General features: G+C 37.4%; 1 protein-coding gene across 2 annotated transcripts in view; it reads left to right on the top strand.

Annotated features, from left to right (window-relative positions):
- Positions 1–21,347, top strand: part of Magi (membrane associated guanylate kinase, WW and PDZ domain containing protein magi) — a 252,065-nt gene that overhangs the window by 142,326 nt on the left and 88,392 nt on the right. For both annotated transcript variants that reach the window (XM_069837901.1, XM_069837900.1), the window contains exons 2-3: positions 16,972–17,205; positions 20,292–20,522. In XM_069837901.1, coding sequence (XP_069694002.1) covers positions 16,972–17,205; positions 20,292–20,522 — 465 coding nt within the window. The remainder of the gene's footprint in view (positions 1–16,971; positions 17,206–20,291; positions 20,523–21,347) is intronic.

Raw genomic sequence — 21,347 nt, 5'->3', positions numbered from 1 at the left:
ATGAACCACATCTGTAGTCTTTGCTGACATGGCACGCACTTCAGCAAGGTAGGAAATACGTTAATAAGAAAGTCCTGACAACGAGCCCCTGTTAATCTCTGTGGTAGAACGTATGGCCCTTAATCTATCACCAAGAACGCCTGCCCATACGTTGATTGAGAATCGGTGCTGATGCCTTGTTTCTTCAACTGCATGGAGATTTTCATCAGCCTACACATGCTGATTATGAAAACTCACAACACCATCTCTTCTGAACCCCGCTCATATCCGCAACCAAACTTTTGTTTTCAGTATTCCTTGTGACGTATCAGTATTCCATGCCAGGGATGTCAACTACGGTATGATTATCTGGTAGCCTGCTGTATTGTAGGGCAGAAAAATGCATTGCCATGAATGGACGTCACATTGATCACCTCCTATGAACAAGTGTTCAGATCTCAGAAAGTATGTGTCGTAAGACCCATGTTTATTAGACATTTTTTCTTGTGTTGGTGCATACTATCACCTCCTAAAATATTGGATACTTTTTAACACCCTGTATTTTTAATAAAAGTGATTATTTATAGTGAACAGTGTTACTAGTCAGCGATGGAGTGGAGAGGGAAAGAAGCAGGCCATTCCACCCCATATATTTTCTAGCTTAGTTGCCTCACGAGTGATGCCTTATTGGTGTCATTTATGAGTAAATACCAGCGTTTGGTCACCGAGTCAAGAAAATAGGTTAGCTGAGCTATGGGGTATAGATGATAGCACATGCACAAGGCACGTTCAGTATAGTCAGCGCAGAAGAAAAATAGAAAAATGGTAACATGGTTTGGTGTCGATTATTAGTCTGAAACTGTTCTTTGCACACCTCGCAACTATAAAAACCACCTCGTGTAGTCCGGATTTGTGCGAGGCGGGACTCGCACGTCGCATGCGTCGGTTCAGAAAAACCAGACCGGAAATAATGCTCGACAATAAACACCTTACCTCTGATTGAAATTCTGGCTGATATGTACAGTTACCCTTAAAAAGAATGAGACGACTTTTGATCGGCGGAAGTTAAAGTTCTATAGCGCGGTTCACTCGATATCGACGTAGACAGGAAGACATCTGCTCGTGCATGCGTAGGCCTATTTTCATCCTACTCCAAAGTGCACACCAGTGCAAAATGTTATCAGTTGTCTGTGTATTTCTGGTGTAGGTCTCTTTTTATGTCCTTGATCCTTTACCTTTAATGAAAGATTGAAATATACCGTGTAACAGGAATGTCATACGCCAAAGTGTAAAAACAATATTAATTTTGAAATGACAAATGTAGACATACGGCATAGACAGGAAGGAACATTGTAAGGACCACGTCAAAGACAACAAGGTCCACGACAAGGGCAAACATCAGGACCATAGTTACATTCAAGAAACACGACAAACACCACGACAAGGATTATGCCACGACATAGACCACCATAAGGATTAAAAGGACCACGAAAAGGACTATTAGAAAGACAAGAAAGACCGCGATAAGGACCAAAATCAGGACCATGTTAATATACTAAAACAAGAAACACGACAAACACCTAGACAAGGATTACGATAAATACCAGGACATGGACCACGATAAGGACTTCGAAATTTACCAAGATAAGGATTATGACAAAGAAACAAATACTTATTAAGAACCATGACAAAAGCAGCAAGGAGGACGATAAGGACTATTACAATGACAACAATGACCACTATAAAGACAACATAGATCACGATAAGGGACATGTCAAAGACAACAAGGACCACGACAAAAATAATAAGGATCACGATAAGGACCAAGTCAAGGAAAACAAGAACCAATATAAGAAACCCGATATGGATAAAGACAAGGTACACGACAATAATTACGAATTAGATCATGATAAGGACCATCACTTCTACTTCCGTCATTGACTTCTAGTAGAATGTGGTGCCCACAAATGGCGAGTTAACACGTTAAAGTACAACGTGTCCAACATGCCCGATTGTCCAACAGACCCTAATTTACCCTATGTGTTTATCTATTATTTACGTCATACTACCATATTTTTTGCAGTTTTTTAAGTGAATTTCGGAATGATGTTCGTAACAAACCAAATAGCCTGAAATTAAGTAACTCAATATCCGTTATCTTGTGTATCAGTGCTCTGGTCTCCGATCATGCGTAGTGTCTTGCATCTGAGACTTAGGAATATTCAATCGTCTCATTCTTTTCCAGGGAAACTGTACACCTATTATCAGACAGTACAACTCACTTGGTGATATGTATCAGAGGAAGAACAATTGTTTATATACATCTGAAGTCTGATTAATGTAATATGTATCTATAAGTCAGCGATGTATACAATGGAGGGGCAAAGGAACTGGCCATCTTACCCCACTATCTTCTGGCCTAGTTGCCTCAAAAGTTGGCCTTGATGGTGTCATTTTTGAGGTCCAGACCTGTCTTCGGACAGTTGACTAAACAAACACTTTCTCCTCTGTTGTGAGAACCATAATTGAAAAAAATCAACACAATACTGAATTCACAATATGTCAAACTATTATATACAATAAATAAATACTTCCTTGCTGGGGAAATGTGGACAGCAGATGAACAATAATTTCAGTGTCGTTTGTTTTTCCGCATACCGTATACGCATCAGTAACTTCTTGTGAAATTGAAAGGAGACCGTTTTTGTTTAAACATTTTAAAACGTACAAAGTCATTTATTGTAATGGATTTAAAGAGGACTGCTGAATATCACAGTCGTAAAGTTGATTGTTTTTCATGTTTGGACAGAAGTTATAGTTTTTTATTGTTGCGGGAATCTTGTAATAGGCCTGTTTTCATTAGTTATATTTTACTAAATAGGCCTATATCTTTTTTTAAAACTATAACCAATCATGTATGTTTTTTCTTATAATATAAACAATCATCATTTCCTAAAAGTGTTTTTCTAGATGAATACACTAGTTTCTTTCGTAAGCTGACTACAAGTTTATACATACTCAGTATCAGTAGTTGGGTCCTAGCTACATCATTCGTTGCACAAGACAGTGGAGAGCATAGGTATGTGTTCACTAAACTTGTAGTTCAATGTGACCAGACAATGGACTCTACTTTTGAGGTTCCAACCAGTCTCGGGCTGCTCACTCACTAAACACACATATTGGGAACCAAAGAACGCAATGGCAATCAGTTCCAAGACAAATAAGCTTTTGTCATGAATTCATGATGTTTGTGTTACGTAGAATAATCTGACAAGTGAACCGCCACAGATCGTTGGAAAAAAGAAGTTCGTAAGAGAAATTATCTAAGTAAATATTTTTGCTTTTCGTTGTGATTTACATTCACTATTTTTCGTTTCATATGACTTCACTGAACAAATATGTTTAATCCCCGACACTGTGTAATGGCCCGCTCACACGCATCGCGCAGCGGCATATTAATGTATTCAAATGAGAGGCTGCGGAACGATGCGTCGCGGCTTGGTGCGATTGGTATTCATCAAGAAGAATATTTTCGATGGAGCATCAGAATCGGAATTTGACGGGTAGACGCTCGAGTTTTTCCGTTTGGGGATGAATTGTTGACATAACAGTCAGCTGTATTTTTGTAGCTCATCTGTGCATCTTAACTTCTTTATAGATTATGAGCAGGCAGAGCATTTTCGTTCCCGAACAAGTTAGAGAAGTTATCGGTTAGTACATCCTGCCGTTCAGGGTTGAAATTCTGGCACTAAATGCTTACGTCAGGACGCTACTTAAGGTATAGTTCAGTACATAATAATGGATCATGACAACTGTAAGTGGGATTGCTACTAAATTAAAATGGTCTGTCCAGTTACTTTTTAACCACATAAACGCACTAAAACTTCGAAACTAGCGCTCTACAAAATATTAGTGCTACATATGACAGAAAATATAATTCGATAATAATACTGAACTAGTATATAGAGTATAATATATTATACAACATAATAGTAAACATGATACACATTAACTGTATATACTCTATATACAATATATGCAATTAATTCATGTAACAAAATCAGTTCCGTTACGGTGAACAAATCATATATTCTGAGATTATGAAATTCATATCTTTTACCATAATAATTGTCAGTAAAATATTTGTTTTAGCTAAGAAAATGTTCTTCCTACATTACATGACGTTACAGGGACACAATTATAATAACAGAAATCAATAGACAAATTGACAGTATATATATTTTACACAATATATACAGATAATTCATTTATCAAAACCTAAACACGTTGCAGTGAACGAAAACATACATTCTGAGGTTATGAAATTCAGATCTTTTACGAACGTCACATGAAATTTGTTTAAACTGAGAGAATGTTCTTTCTACGTCATATGACATTACAAGAGCATATTTATAAAACATCACAGCACAGATCATTTCACATAAATCACAGTATGTTTCCATTTCTTATGCTGAAATAGTCCTTCCGAAATTCGAATATAACCAACTGTAACGTAGATCTTGCTGGAGGTATTCTTTTGAAAGAAAGAAAATAAAGAAGAAATAAATAATGGATATTTTACAAATTAAATTAAATTAATTTAGACTCTAGCGACATTGAAATGGGACAAATTTGTGTTCAGAAACGAGCCCACTTAGAAAATTGTTTAAAAATACAGATCAAAATTAAACACAACATAACATAGATTGATAAATTAAAATAATATTAACACAAAAGTCTGAATGAAAATTCAATTTACTCAGTATTAAAATCAGATCACAATGTAATCGTAACTTGGTGTTTTACATAAACATCATTGACGATGGAGCGTCGGTATTGTAGGCCTACTATGATTCACAGTCTATGCGTACCTGTTTGCAATAATTCTACCCTGCTTATGATTCCACGTGACGTAATAGATGCACCAGAAGAATCTACTCGATGCACTGTACGTTTGGGAACACAAATGCGCTGCCTGGTTATGAGTTAGGAATTCAAATGGATTGTGAAAAATTGATAAATTTGTTGGAGAGAGATCCATTAAAATCTACAAATACTACACTAATAACAACGCATTGATAATTCCTGGAGGGAAATAAGAAACATGCTGGAAAACACTACATGTGAGAAAATAGTTTTAATCTATTTCGTTTAACCGCGCCATGTCACAACGCGTAGGTGTGAGTGGGCCATAAGAGTTGTGGTGGACAACAGGGTTGCATGGAAGGTTTCATCTGAGTATTTCGATGTCAGTTCTAATTTTAATTTAACACTGCTACCTAAACACTGCTGGGCATTTGAACGAGAGATGATGGGTGGGGCTGTGAAGCGAAGTTGATGAGTGTATGATCAGTTGGTGATCATTGATCCAAATTAAGGTGTTAAGCTTCCAATGCATTGACTTACATTGCTCGTAGTGAACTTTGCAATGTAGAATCTTTGGAATAAGGAAAACAGAATGTTTGCCAAGTGGAATGATTCCAAATGGCTTTATATGTAGGAGCAATACAAAGTATTCTTGGCAACTTGGCGGATTGTACCCAATGTGTAACGCGACAGATCCTGTTCAAAGCCCTGGCCATAATATCATTGCATTAAACAGATATTTATTTAGTTCATTTATTCATTAAGTTATCTTTGTATACTACATAATTATACAAATCAACGAATTTACTGTGAATCTGTAAATAATTGTATAATATACATTTGAAATTCTCTCGCGAGAATTGCTTAAAATATTTTTCCAGTAAGAATTGGCAGTTGAATTATTCTTCTTGAAATATTCTAAAGGAAATAGGGATTAGGATATAATACAGCAGCTATGGCCAAACGGAGCACAAGTGGAACTCGTCGAACTTCGGTTCGAGTCTTGGAAACCATGGGTTGATTGATATGGTTATCGTAGGCTACTCAGTGCTGCATGCTTGTAGGAGGACTGGTAAAGTTTAACAGTGGAAATGTAACATTTCGACATATTAAATTATTCTTGATATAGGCATATGTTGCATTACCCCGTCGATGAATATTATACGTTATGTGTTTTTACAACAATGCAAAATAAACTATATATAAAAGAAGAAACAAAGAAATATATTATTCCGTACGGCATTTTAGCTTTCGCAGTCTTCCAAGCAATTGCATAGCTTGCCTGGACAATATGTACTGTTTTTTTCGTTTGCGAAACCACCTTAGAAAGAGATGTTTGCTACGTTCGATTATATTTGCAGATAGAAGTTATATTTCTACAGAATGACACTCACCAAAAATATATGTATTAAACTAATTTTGTTGGCTTGAACATATATAAACAACTAGTTAATTAATATACCAGAATCTACATAGTTTCGTTAAGAAAATTGCTTAGAAATTGTTTTCCCCTTACCTATGCGAACAGTTTTTCTCTCGCACAGATACTAGATAAATCAAAATCGAGATCCAGATTTACAGACTAGAATTTGAATGAATTTAAATACTATTATAGTCACAATCATGCCATGGTATGAAAGAAAAATTTCACAACCTCGAGCGGGAATCGGACCTGCGACTTCCTGTACTCCAGTCAGGCGCTCTACCACTGAGCTATCGAGTTCGTCTTATGCCAAAGGCTTGGAATTATCCTTTCATACTGGCGACTCTGTTATAGAGTACTGTCCATAGCGTCTGATCTAGTCAGCACTGCTTATCGGTATGAAGAAACTATACAAATGTAATCTTCATCTTACGATGTTTGTTGGCGTATATACGTCCGTTGATGTGACATATTAATTAATTTAAATACTATTATAGTCACAATCATGCCATGGTATGAAAGAAAAATTTCACAACCTCGAGCGGGAATTTGAAGTAGGCTACAGTAGAACTCCAATTATCCGAACTCCAAATATCCAGATCACGTTTCAGGACAGTTTGAAATTGTTTATTCAAAGAAAGTTGCATAGGCTATGTTTAGGTTTTTTTAATTTCGTGTACTGTACTACCATACATCCGTGGCGCTACAGCCCACGAAGGGCCAAGACCGACCAGCCGGCTGCTGGACTCACGGCCACATGCCGAAACAGAGGTGAACGATCATCCAATCAGAATGGCGGTATCGTGTGATTAGCCGTTATAGCTGGTTTACGTAACCGGATTTTGCTACCTATCGTAGCTCCCCAAGTGCATCACGATGCTGGGTGGGCACCGGTCCCATACACTGACCGAAATTTCATGAGAAAATTTCTTCCCCCATGAGGACTCGAACCAGCGCGCATTCCGTAACGCGAGTCCTAGGCAGAATGCCTTAGACCACGACGCCACGGCGACTATCATACATACTGTAAGTAAAGTTCTGTATGGAATATGAAGAGTTCTTATAATTTTAATCCATTTCAAATACTGTTTTGTTTGAATATGTGTAACTTTGTTCATTATAAACTAGATCTATAGTCATTTTGCACATGCAGTAGCTTACTATGTTGTTTCTAGACCGTAGATGCCCAATTTAACTCGTACGAGGTAATCCCTGGCGTAAGCAACCCGCAGTGCATATTCCTTACAGTCGTTTTTCCTATTTTATATGAAAAGCTACTGACCTTAGCAGAGCATGCTTGGCGTGCAATATCTCGTGGTTCTATAGGCGTTTGGACACTCATGCTCTAGACTCTTCATTTCTGACCCAATTATCCGAATTCTCACTCCTGTTCTGTTCAATTTGTACTGCTCAGGTAACTAGAGGGACACGTTTTAACTCAAATTCGTAAAATATTGTAATATTTCCAAACAGAAGTCCTATTTCACATTTATTGGATATGATTTGTTTATATAAATCAGTAACCGTTAAAACACTCGGTGCTTTCTTTACTTACGAAGAAGGAAATTTAGGGAGACAGTGGCAAAATCAAAGTTTTTATACGGTTGGGATCAATATTTACAATGCAATCTAGGAGATTGGAATAGGTATGTAATTCAGGTGAATACAACTTGCTTACATTGAGTTAGACATCATGCAAAATGAGGTGAACGAGTGACTCGGGCAGTCACAAGGGTGTAAGAGAGTAAGTCCATCAGAACAGTTTTCACTGTACTTAATGTATTTGGCCCCCTTTTGTAACGGATGGGCTTATAAACGTTACAGAGAAACGGGTAGTTACACAAGAAGACGAGATAGGGGCCAGAAACAAAAACATATTCATGAGAAGCCCGGTTTATGGTTAATGGTGGTCTTTGGCGGCACAGTGCTGCTGCTCGGAACCACAGAATTAATCTCCGGCTCACTACTATAATTTATTTAATTTACCAAACTGTGAGAGACATACTTAGGGAAATGAGTCTGAGAGCAAAAAGACCCGTTCAGACTGGTCATTCTATCCCATTATCTCCTGGCCTAGTTGCCTCATAAGTGGTGCCATGTTGATATCACTTGTGACGTTCAAACCTGCCTTCGGACAGTTGACTAAACAACTACTCCATAACTTTTGTACCTCAGCAATGGAGGAGACATCGATTAGAATCAGGGGTCGTCAGCACAGAGCACCCTGGGGTTAGCATCTCTTACCCGCGGAGAACACAGTGCACCATGGTGCACTCGTAGCTGCTAGCGGGTATGCTCTCTACCTCTTCCTGCTGCACGACTGTGCACACGGGACGGCACCGCTTACCCTTTGCACATTTCAGCGAGTGCTGACGACCACTGGATTAGATTTTGCCTAGGAACACAGGACACCATCACTGGTGCAATGTATTGTTCACTAATGAATCTCGTTTTCATCTAACACGCTATGATGGACCTTATGTACATATATACTGGAGTGTCACTTGTGAGCGTTTTGCAGAACACGCAGTCTAGGAAAGGGATGTATTTGGCCTCGGCTCTGCCATAGCGTGGAATGGAATCACCATAGATGAGAGAACGGATCTTGCCATAATCATAGGCCTGCTTAATTTACTCGCAGGTATAATACATTGCCGATGTACTGGATCATGTGCTACTTACTGCAGTTTGTATGGGTCCAGAATTTATTCTCCAATACGGTAACGCAAAATTACCCTATATGGATTCCATATTTGAAACATAAATTGGCCTGCAGTGATCCAAACCTAAATCTCAAAGAGTATCTGTGGTATACCTTGGACAGAAGAGTTTGAAACCACCCAGTAAACCTTCAGACTCTGATGAATGTTGTCCAAATCTTCCAAGAGGGCGACTACGAGTTCCTGCATACGAACATACGAAAACTGATTAGAAACATTCTCGAAGGTGTGAAGTAGTATTAGAGGCGCACAATGGTGATACCAAGTACTAAAGTCTTGTTGAATCGACAAAATGTGCGAACATGAAGAAAAATCCCACTTTTATTTGAGACAGTACGACATAGTACTTTTCTTTGAAACTTCAATAGCTTTTATTTTACAATTTAATCTAATACTGAAAAAGAACTGCAGCCCAGAAATATGTATCGAAAAAAAATACAACAAAATTATAGAATATGTTCGTTTCGATGTAAAAGGAGTACGAGCAGTCTTTTTATACGTTGGCTGTCATCTTTACAGAAGTATGGATGCTTTCCTTTTGTCACTTTGTACGATCGCAAACTTTACCGTGGTTAAATGAGGTGTCAGTAACGATGTGTAGGGGAGAGTCTGGTAGTATCGGACATCGGGTAGTATCGGACAGTGCGTTTTTTCATCTACCACCATATGGTAGTACCTAAATGACATGGTTACGTTTATCTATGCGACATCACAGAAACATAACCATGTCAATCAGGTACTATCATCGTGTGGTAGATAAAAGAAACTCACTGTCCGGTATTACCTTATGTCCGATACTACCCGACTCTCCCCTAAGTAACCAGTGATTATAAATGGTGCACAGAAATTATATTTTGACCATAGTTATTTTTAACCGTGATTTCATAACTCGTGATTACTACGTTCTTTGCCGTGATTGATGCTCATCGCCACTAAGAAATTTTTCAAATTATACGTCACTTTAAATTAATGACTTTATAACTTTTTATCTCTGTGTGTATGCAGGCGTGTATGTATTATGCTAGTCCCCCTTACGGAGAGGTGCACGGACTGGCACTGCCCTCACGTAGGTCGCTTGGATAGGCCCATTGTGCTATCCGGATTGGAATGATGTGCGTGCTCTACAGATTCCCCTACGGGTCACCCCCGAACTTGCCTACAGTCTGCAAAACCCCTTTTAATTTTCCATGTAAGCATTACCACGGCCCCTGAACCCCGGTCCCACCAGGTACCATGAGCTCAGAAGAGAGCCCACAGTACACAGCACTACCACTAGCAACTAATGACCACTTACAGCGAGATCCAAGTCCGGCGGTGGCCCGCAGTCGACTCTGCATCGATCGCTAGCCCAAAATGAGGGAAGAAAACGGAAATGATAATGAAAGGTGAGAAGTGTAGATGAAGTGGAGTGTGTTGGAATTATAGAGGGAATCGGGAGTGTCCCGAGGAAAACTTCACAAAGTTCGCTTTGTTCACCACAAATTCCATGACGACTTTGTCGAGGATCAATGAAGTGCAATTTATGTATGTATGTATGTAATTTTAATTGTGGTTTATTTAACGACGCTCGCAACTGCCGAGGTTATATCAGCGTCGCCAGTGTGCCGGAATTTTGTCTCGCAGGAGTTCTTTGACATGCCAGTAAATCTACTGACATGAGCCTGTCGCATTTAAGCACACTTAAATGTCATCGACCTGGGCCGGGATCGAATCTGCAACCTCGAGCACAGAAGGCCAGCGCTATACCGACTACGCTACCCAGGCCGACGTACGTATGTATAATTTAGGTACACGCGTAAATAAACATACGGAACGGCCTTTTACGTGGACTACGCAACAAATTTATGTTTTAAAATGCTGGCCGGTTTTCCGGACATCACATTCATGCCTTCAATTAACCCGGTTGGAATTTTGAAGTAACGACAACCGCCGTCATGCATGCGTATCTCATGACTCGTAATAGTAATATGCGTTACAAGAGCGGTATGTTGAAGTTTTCATGTTCGAGGAAAAGTTTGAAAAAGCGAAACGTAGTTGAGCTTTTTTAATTTCCGAGAATTGAAAGAAAACATACCGCTCGTGCATCGTACATTATTTTGTGCGAAGATCGTTTATTACATACCTGAAAGAGGAATTTCTAATTAGTTGCAATGAAATCTCCATCTTGGATTCTGTTCAATGACGGCAATTTTGGAAAACAAAAATATCTATCTTCAACATTGTTGCTTTAAAATGTTTTCTGTGTTTACTATACTCCAGCATGCCGTGATATACGTCTGTCTTCCCCCCCCCCCCCCCCAGTCTATAAATGCGAACTTAAAACAAACGGTTTCCTTAATGTTACATGCATCACGAAATGCAGTAACTTTAGTGGAGTTGTAGAGTTTACTTAATTTTTGCAAATATTTAAAAACAATAATTAACAGTGCAATTTAGGTGGAATTGCAGTGGTAAGTTTCCAATTTATAATTATTACTACATTGAACGTCTCTAAAAATAATATGTTAAAAGTCTAAAGCAGTAAAATCAATATGTTACTTAAGCGGTAAGAAGAGGGAAATTGTTATGTGTGTACGGTTGGGAATACTGAATGTGGAATTTTAGACTTACCGCGGGTTGGTTTTGTGCGGAAACCAAGCAAATACGCACGATCTCGCACAAAAATGTTTGCGTAACACGGCGAAGTTTTTATCTCGTGTTATTGAAAATTTAAACACGATTGTTGTTTGAAATTCTTCTAGCGTATGGATACTTTTCACATACACACGTTATTTGTAAGTGTTCTCATGAATACATTTACAACTAAAGGCTTTCAATCGGGAGTTGAAAGTGGCCAGGTTTCTCGTTTAATCAACACGATCATCGAATGTTTTCCCACTATAGACCTAAATAAAGAAATTTGTGCTCGATGCATTCATTGACCTGCATGAAATAGTTGCAAGTTTTCTCTTAACTGAATTTCCGAAGACCAGAATGAGTGTTAACATTCAGAGTACACAGTTGACTGCATCCTCGTGAAGTGCTAACCTGATTATTCTAAGTGCACTAATTGTACAACAAATTCCTATCTTCGCGTAATGCAAGGGGATATTTCGCAATTAGTTTGTCAATAATAACTTCATTAGTATTGTTCAATTCGGATAATTCTTTGAAAGTAACTTCGACATTTATCTTCAAGCAAATCTGGTATAACAATTTACCACGTTAGTTGCTTCTTTGGCCTATTCAACATCCATTTTGCCAGAGACTTATACCGATTTGAATAGTTGCATAGACAATGTAGCAGAGAAGTTAGAACATCTTATTGTTCCAATGATTATATTGGAATTATCAAGCAGATTTATATAAGAATCTACACAGGGGTATGCTTGCCATTTGCTCTGGGTTCGTGGATTTGAACTCTGCAAAAGACGATGGATTTTGAGAACTACAAGATCCATAGCATAGCTTCCTTCGGAAAGAAATAAATTGATGGCTCCATGTCATTGTCATAGATCTATAGTTTTTAAATGAGCCCCTTTACTATACGAGAGGGCTGTAGGCAAAGTTTACTTGACATTTATTTTTTCCACTTCAAAAGTTAGCATGGTGACATAAATCATTGACGTGTAGTATACTTGTATCATCATCCACGTGTAATTCATAGTTAACCCAACATTTCTTCGTAGGTAAAGAGTTGCATATTGAGAAAGGTAGTTGTGCGAGAAAAGTTAGAGCGCCTTGCCATTCCGAGAATATTGTGCCTCAATTTGCCGCTCATTTTATGATCGAGGTTGTATAATATTTAACAAGCTACATGTGGTATATAAATTTCATATTATGCTTTGTTATTGAGAGAATGTGCTCGGAATACTTATTAGTGTGACAGAATTTTTGTTTGCTTTCACAATTTTATTTTACTCGATGTAATTTCTATATCCAAATGAAATTTCCTAACATATAAATAAAGACCATAATATGGTCATATCACAGTCTAGTATATACAGTCACGAAGCTCAATACGTAGTAAATATGCATCCATAGATAATTGCTAACCACCAGAATCGCTACTATCGCCTCATTACAGACAATGCGAAATAGTACCTTCACAGTCTATTGTTTCTAGTACCCTCATAAACTTAAGCTTCGTGACTGTATATACTAGACTGTGGTCGTATATTTTTAGGAATCTGATGTGACTTCCTCTAACTTATTTCACAAATTGACATATGATTGTCAAGAAAGAAATCTAAAGTTTCAGGCCGGATGAGATGCAAAGTGATGTGATAAGCATGCGATTACTTGTCATTGCTCCAGAGAACCGATTCGCAAGTGTCATTTACTTTCTCATATATGTAAAAAAACAGATTCTGAAAAAAAAAGTCGATTTCGATCGTGTCGTTTCAAATCGTATTAAATGCAGAAAAACAAATTTTACAGGAAACGTAAAAAACGTTTCACGGCTAAGATAATGGAAAAATTTTTAATATCTTAATGCCACTTTTTAGGCATTGTGAAATGACACCAAATATAATAAACACTGACACTGATTGTTTAATCTATTGCATGATATTGTCAATTGAAGTTTGCACTTAATACGTTTCGCACCGACACAGTGTATTTAATACGTTTTGAAGCGATTTTGTCACATAATACGATTTGCATCTATAAACCACGCTGAATTGTGCCCTGTCATTTGTCAGCTTTTCTGTGGTTCTTACAGCAGCATACTACGTAGGACGATATATCAATAGTTCTTATTGCTTTCTGCTGGAAAATAGTGATAAAGAACGGCGAGTTTCTTACCTGCAACCCTTCGAACGGAGCTGCCTAAAGAGACATACTTTGGATTAATTATGGCATCTACAGGGTGAGCACAAAGTTCCGTTATCCCCTTAAATATCTGAAATACCTCAAATATGCACACTATTGATGTAATTCTGGTCATAATTCAAACATACAAACAAAATAACCACTGTACACTAACTGTGTATACCTAAGTATCTAAAGAGTCAGTATGTTCCCCATTATTCTCATGACACAAAATAATATGGACTAATGGGACTTTTTTTCCACTCTGTATATTTTATTCTTCAATCCTGATATATATCATTCATCGGCGAACAGCCTAATACATTTGATGAACTGTCGAAATTAAATTCACTGATAAATGTAGTGACACAAGATGCCACATCAATAGCGCCCGCCCAGCCTGTGCTTCATTTCATGTAAAGAAATTTGGCTTCTGTGAAGCTTTATCAGTTACACAGAGAGTATAGAAAGCTAATTGTCTTGAATAATATACTTCACCTATGCTGAGTTTCGAGAGCGGTTGCAGTTGCTGTAAGTCGAAGAAAAATGACTGTGTCTCATTAGGTTCTGTTCTCAGAATTTTATGGAACGTATTGGCACGAAGCTTATATGCGCCTAAATCGACTAAGAGCCTAGTCTTTTTCAGTGTATCATCGCAGTTTCTTATTGGGAACAGCATGTGTGCGCAATAACTGCATTCATCATTGGCCGGTGTACAAAATCCTATAGCCTATTGAATTCTGTCCGAGAAATATTTGGAAAAAAAAAAAAAAAAAAAAAAAAAAAAAAAAAAAAAAAAGAATCTTTTTACTCTTAAGTCGGGTATTAACACTTTTATTGTACATTTTGAAGAGCTTTGTAATATTTAAGTCGGAAGCCAAATAAAGTCTCTGACTTTTACTTCTATTGTAATATGATTCCCTTGCTCTTTCTTATAGTGTAGGTTATTTTACGATGCTCTATCAACATCTGAGGTTATTTAGCGTCTGAATGAAGTAAAGGTGATAATACCGGTGAAATGAGTCCGGGGTCCAGCACCGATAGTTATCCAGCATTTGCTCATATAGGGTTGAGGGAAAACCCCGGAAAAACCTCAACTAGGTAACTTGCCCCGAACGGGAATCAAACCGGGCCACCTGGTTTCTCGGCCAGACGTGCTCACCGTTACTCCACAGGTGTGGACCACTTGTTCTTAATTTAGAGATAAATTACACTACTTCCCTCTTCTTAGCCACATATAGTGCTCTCTTTCGGGCACCACCTCTCGTCTCTCTGGTTCCCTTACTGCTCTTAATAGATTTTGCTATTGTACATACCTTGATAATCACAATGTTGTAAAACAGCGGGAAACTCAATAATGGTGGGAAGATACAACACGCTGGCCAACGCTGTCCATTTAAGATTTTAACTAATGGAAGTTGCACATAATACGATTTGATCCGACACATCATGGAAGTTGTATATAATACGATTTGATCCAACACACAATTTTCATCATAGAAAAAAGGCGGGAAAGAATACGAATTGCTCCAATATGAGATCAGGGTCTTAAAGAATACCGTCTCAGCTATGCGAAATCGCTTCAAACTAAATTTCGACCGAGGATGTATTTAATACGTTTTGAAACGACACTCCACATATATCGTCGGGAATACAATATGACGCCAAAAGTGCTATATTCTAACTCTTTGAGGAATGTTTGTCCCATTCATTATATACTTATCAGGTCCACAACTGTGGAGTAAAGGTTAGTGCGTCTGGCCACGAAACCAGGTGGCCCGGGTTCGATTCCTGGTCGGGGCAAATTACCTGGTTGAGGTTCTTTCCGAGGTTTTTCCTCAACCCAATATGAGCAAATGCTGGGGTAACTTTCGGTGTTGGACCCCGGACTCATTTCACCGGCATTATCACCTTCATCTCATTCAGACACTAAATAACCTAACCTAAGATGTTGATAAAGCATCGTAAAATAACCTACTATACCTATCAGTTCTAGAATGCTACACATAAAATATAGTACATTTTTACTAAAAATGTTAAACGGCTGGGTAACTCACTTGGTAGAACAATTGACCAATGACTGGAAGTTCCCCGGTTCAATCCCTGGTGTTGGTGAGATTTTTTGTCACTGCCAAAACTTCCAGAAAGGCTCCAATATCTTCTCAGCTGCCTGGGAAATTCAGTACCGGTTCTTTGCCTAGGGATAAAAGGAATCCTAAATGTGTTATATTAAAACAGCTGGAATATCCATAAAGGAAAGGGATGAAGAAGATTAGTAGGGATGTGTGTACAACCCAGGGTCCCAATTATACTAGGGAACTGTGCCATACTCTCGTAGAAGTACAGCACGCCAAACTGTGAACTTAACCCGGGCTATTGTATGGATGATGATGATGATAAAGATGATGATGATGATGATGATGATGATGATGATGATGATGATGATGATGTGTGAATTAATGATGGCCAAATGAGTCCGAGGTCCAATGCTGAAAGTTACCCAGCAATTCTATTTCAATTGGTTGAGGGAAAACCCAGGAAAAACCCTAACCAATTTGTCCCAACCAGGATTTGAACCCAGGCCCGCTCGTTTCATGGTCAGACGCGCTAACCTTTACTCCACACATTGGTCTAATGTTACCCTAATCTATATTAATACATTAATGCACTAGACTATCCTCACAAAAACTTTAGTTGTGTTATCTACCAGCTATGAAATGTATATGGAAATAGGTCTACTATTACCACTGTAATGCATCGGATACTTCGTATTTTAGCAGTTTTTTATGTACAGATACGGAATTAAAATTTGGAGCTAGTCTCGATGGGAGTCCACCTGTATGTAGGCAACAACTTTGCAAGGCTGCCCACAAGTAGCATATATACAGGGAGGGGCTCTTGTTTACTGCACATGCACAGTGTGTTGTAAGCGAAACTTTTACAATAAAGGAGCTCCAAATTTTATTTCTATATCTGTACATATCTCAAAATAAACCTTTTTTTTTTTTTACTTACTATACTTTCATTGTAGTTGCAATATCTACATTTTTATAATAGCTTGAAACATAAGTTTAACTTCCAGAAATCTAGCTGCTGATAGAGCTAAAAATGAAATTATTGATGATGATGATGATGATGATGATGATGATGATTAAAAATAAGTGTGTTGATTTTTTCTCTCTTTTGTTCCAGGTGCAATAACAAAGGACCTCCGTCAATTCTTAAATGCGAGATTCCAGAAAGGTTCTGTGGACCATGATCTTCAGAATACAATCCGTGACAATTTGTATTTACGGACAGTACCAGTTACCACACGCACTCCACGAGATGGTGAAGTGAATGGAATTGATTATACTTTTCTGACTCCTGAGGAGTTTATGGCATTAGAGAGAAGTGGAAATTTGCTTGAAAGTGGCATTTATGAAGGTATAGCACTTTTCTCTGCAATTTTTTAATGTATTATATTCTTAATTACTCTGAATTAATATTAGTCCTAAACATATAATATTTGGTAAATTTAATGTGTGCATGCATGCGTGCGCACCTGACTTTGGTTATTAGCATCATTGAAGGGAGTAAAGAAACAGCGTTGCAATAAATTACTGTCGGTATATAAAACAAATTAATATAGTACATAAATAAAATTCAAAGAAGAAATGCTTTCAAAATATGACTTATTTTGTGCACTACTATAATCTAATTTTTATTTTATATAGGCCTACATTACTACTTTTTAAAATACTGAACACCAAACCACCTTAAGTTTCAAGTCAGAATTTGGAAGTGGCAACACAGTAAGAAACTGTCACGTGGAAGCCATAAGGAAAGAAGGAATGCTGTAGGAATGTTTTTAAGTGAAAACACGAAATTATGCTTACAATAAAGAACTTCAATCTTTAAATATGATCTGTTTATAGAAAATGAATCTAATTATGTTATCATAATTTTCTCAATACATTCAGTAAAATTTAACAGTATATAAGTAGTAGGCCTACAGTAAATTACACAAATATTATTGTATGTTGACACTTTACTTTCGTACATACCTTTGCCATCATTTACAGCATAATTTTTGCTCTTAACTTGTTTCCTGTAGTTTTTAAAATGAAGTTGGAGAAAATTAACAGTAAGTGATAAAGACATAATAATCAATCATGGTGACATTTACATTGTTCAGACCACAAGTGCTGAATTACATTACAGTATATTTTATAGCATATTTAGTTAAAGCAATTAAAATTCGGTCATAATTTGAACACTTCATAAACCCGTCCATGTCATGTTCTGATACCAAAGTAAATATTCCTGTCATTGTAATGTGAAGATTCATAACTGTGTCTAGAGGTACTACCAATCCACCTAGCTGAAGTTCCTCAAAATAAGGATCTTGGGTTGCATAACTTACTTAAAACTTGTGTTACAAGTTGTTTTCCTTGACAATTTTATAACTGCATACACAGAAATATAAAATATAGTTGAAATTTTAAAATTGTCTTCATATACATTCATTGACAACACTGATTCAAGCAACCTTCAGAGGAAATGGAAGTTGAAATGGAAAATCCCGATAATGATTGCTATACAGTGGGGAATGAGGACGGTATACAACAATTGAGGAGATGGATGAACCTATAGAGGAACTTAAATATAATAGAGCACTGAGCATTGATAACATTCAGGTTGAACTTTTGAAACATGCAACAAAGGAACTAAGACAGATGATATATGAACTATTTCGAAGAATATTGAAGGAAGAGACTTTACCAATGGAGTGGAGGATGGGTGTCATATGTCCATTACATAAGAAAGGGAACCAGATGCTATGTTCGAATTATAGAGGCATTATACTTAACACGACTTACAAGGTATTCTCTAAAATATTATATAAAAAGTTACCTCCTTATGCTGAGAGAGTCATAGGAAACTATCAGACGGGCTTTCACAAAGGTAAATCTACGATTGATCAAATATTCAGTTTAAGGCAAATATTGGAGAAAACTATTGAGAACCATCACTTATTCATATATTTTACTACAGCCTATGATAGTGTTAATAGAGCTGGTCTCTATAGAGTGATGGAGGAATTTGGATTCCCACGCAAACTTATAAATCTGGTTAAGGCCACAATGACGAACAGCCAATGTTATTTCAAAATTCAGACTGATATCTCTGACCCCTTGGAAACAAAAAATGGACTTAGGCAAGGTGACTCTTTGGCATGTCTGTTGTTTAAACTAGTTTTGGAGAAAGTTGTTCCAGATGCAAACATTCAAACTCGTGGGAACATATTCTATAATTCTGTTCAATTATTGGCATTTTCTGACGACATAAACATTGTGGCAAGATCGGAGAGAGACATCAGGCGAACCTTTAGGGCTATTAAAAGCTCAGCGGAAGCAATGAGTCTAAAAATTAACGAGCAAAAACCCAAGTATATTGTAGTAGGTAGAAATCAGAGAACAACTTAGACTCATATTACTATTGTCGAATTTAAATTAGAGAAAGTAAGCAAAACTAATAGCACCACAGAAGGAATTAAGAGGATAGGGACTCATGGCGAAGGATCCTGAAAGAAGCCGAGGCTCGACCCGGGCTGTAATGCTACTGATGATGATGAAAAAGAAAAGAAGCACGTCGCTGTGCTTCTGATTCGTGATTGGATGACGTTCAACTTACGTTTCTTTGCGTTTAAAGCTAGATCTTGATAATGTTGAATCAACGCCGTCTTGCATTCTTTCATTGTAACATTGACCATAATGAAAAACATGGAGTTTGTATTTGTCAAACTTCAACAAACTTCACTGTAACGAAACTTAACGCAAATGAACCAGATCCAAAAAAGCAAGTCATTAGAATGAGGAGAATGTTGAGGTGACAGAAGATGACTATAACAGTGGATGTGATGAGTGAAAACAGCTATAATAATAATAATAATAATAATAATAATAATAATAATAATAATAATAATAATAATAATAATAATAATAATAATATTTTTTTGATTAAGCATAGTTTATTGTGTTATTAGAATAATTATTTTTTGGTACTTGATATACCTGAAGTGCCAAGAATTCAAAGACTGAAGAACACAAATTAGAAAGACAAAAATATAAACACAATATTGTTTTTCTTCTTTAGTAAATCATTCCAACATTAAGTTTTTAATTTAATAAAACTCTTATGAAATATTTCTTTGTATGGTGATACAGTTGACAATATGAATGAAACATGATTTCAAAAACATTTTCTCAATTAATGTGTGTACATATAAAATTTTTTGCAAAAATTGGATATGTCCAAATGTTTTTTTTTTTCCTTCCCAAGAAACCATAAGAGAACAGTGAAACTTTTTACCAAAGTTGGTAGATATATGAGATACCTCTATAAAATGTCAGATTATTTTATTGTATGAGGAATGTGAGGGACAGTTTTTTTCCTTTTCTGAAAAATTAATATTTTGAACTTGTCCGATTTTTGCTATCAACCTTTCATTTGTTTGTTTTGTGTCACAGGCAATCACTATGGCACCCCAAAACCTTCAAAAGAACCTCCTGTCTCTCCACCTCAGAGCAGTGGTTCGAACTCTAATTTGAGTTCAGTTGGTTTGGTGTTGGGTGCTCTCTTTCCTGGTGCTCACCCGAGTTCCGAGGGAAAGCGGAAACGCAACCGTTCCAACGTAGAAGCTATGGCAGCCAAGAACATGGAACCAGAGTCTATAGGCGGCAGCAACTTAATAAATGATGGTAATTTATTATGTAATAATGTCCAAATGGAAAGGTCTTCTGTAATATTGGTGCCTGTTCATGTGCATTGTGTTAATCTCGGCAAATGAACAAATAATTTTGCTTTATTACCAGTGTTTCCGTGATGACATTACATACTTTCAGGGATGATAGTGAAGGCCAGAGCATCAATTTGAGATGAGAGACCCTGGTCTGGAAACGCCTCAGTCGAAAGCTACAAGCCAAAACCATTGTTAGTAGGTTGCAGAAGGTGTGGCATGTACTAATAGTCTACATCACAAGGCACTGGGAAAAGTAAACTCCACTAATGCACTGTAGATGGCGTGATTTGTATTTCGAAGTGGTGTCTTCAAGTACGAGTGTTTAGAATGCACTCTGTGCTTAGATGTTGAAGAGTGCACTTGGTAAGTCTGAGTGAAATGAAATATAGGCCTATGGCTGTGGAACTTGCAGATATGATGTTTGTTTAAAAACAAGCAAATGGAAGGAATAGAAAAGCAGAAAAGTTATATTGGGCTACATATCCACATAAGAGACAGCTTCCTCATACCAAGTTTCCAGGACTTTTCCAACAGTTACGAGAAATGGGACAACATCCACCACAATTCTGGGAGGAAGTAGGAAGAGAGACTGCACAAACTCCTGACATCGAAAAAGCAGTGCTTTATCGGGTGGCTGAGGAACCATCAGTGCTGACAGTAATGTTTGGAAAGTACTACAGGAACAACAGCTGCACCTCTACCATCCACAGAAAGTTCATGCCTTGACTCCATCTGACTTCGCACCTCGCTTCTTGTTCAATCAATGATTAATGCAGTGCTGTGT

This window comes from Periplaneta americana, chromosome 10, assembly GCF_040183065.1.
Source record: "Periplaneta americana isolate PAMFEO1 chromosome 10, P.americana_PAMFEO1_priV1, whole genome shotgun sequence".
Taxonomy (NCBI): domain Eukaryota; kingdom Metazoa; phylum Arthropoda; class Insecta; order Blattodea; family Blattidae; genus Periplaneta; species Periplaneta americana.
The sequence above is the reverse complement of the archived record's forward strand: the minus strand, read 5'-3'. Positions and strand labels throughout refer to the sequence as shown.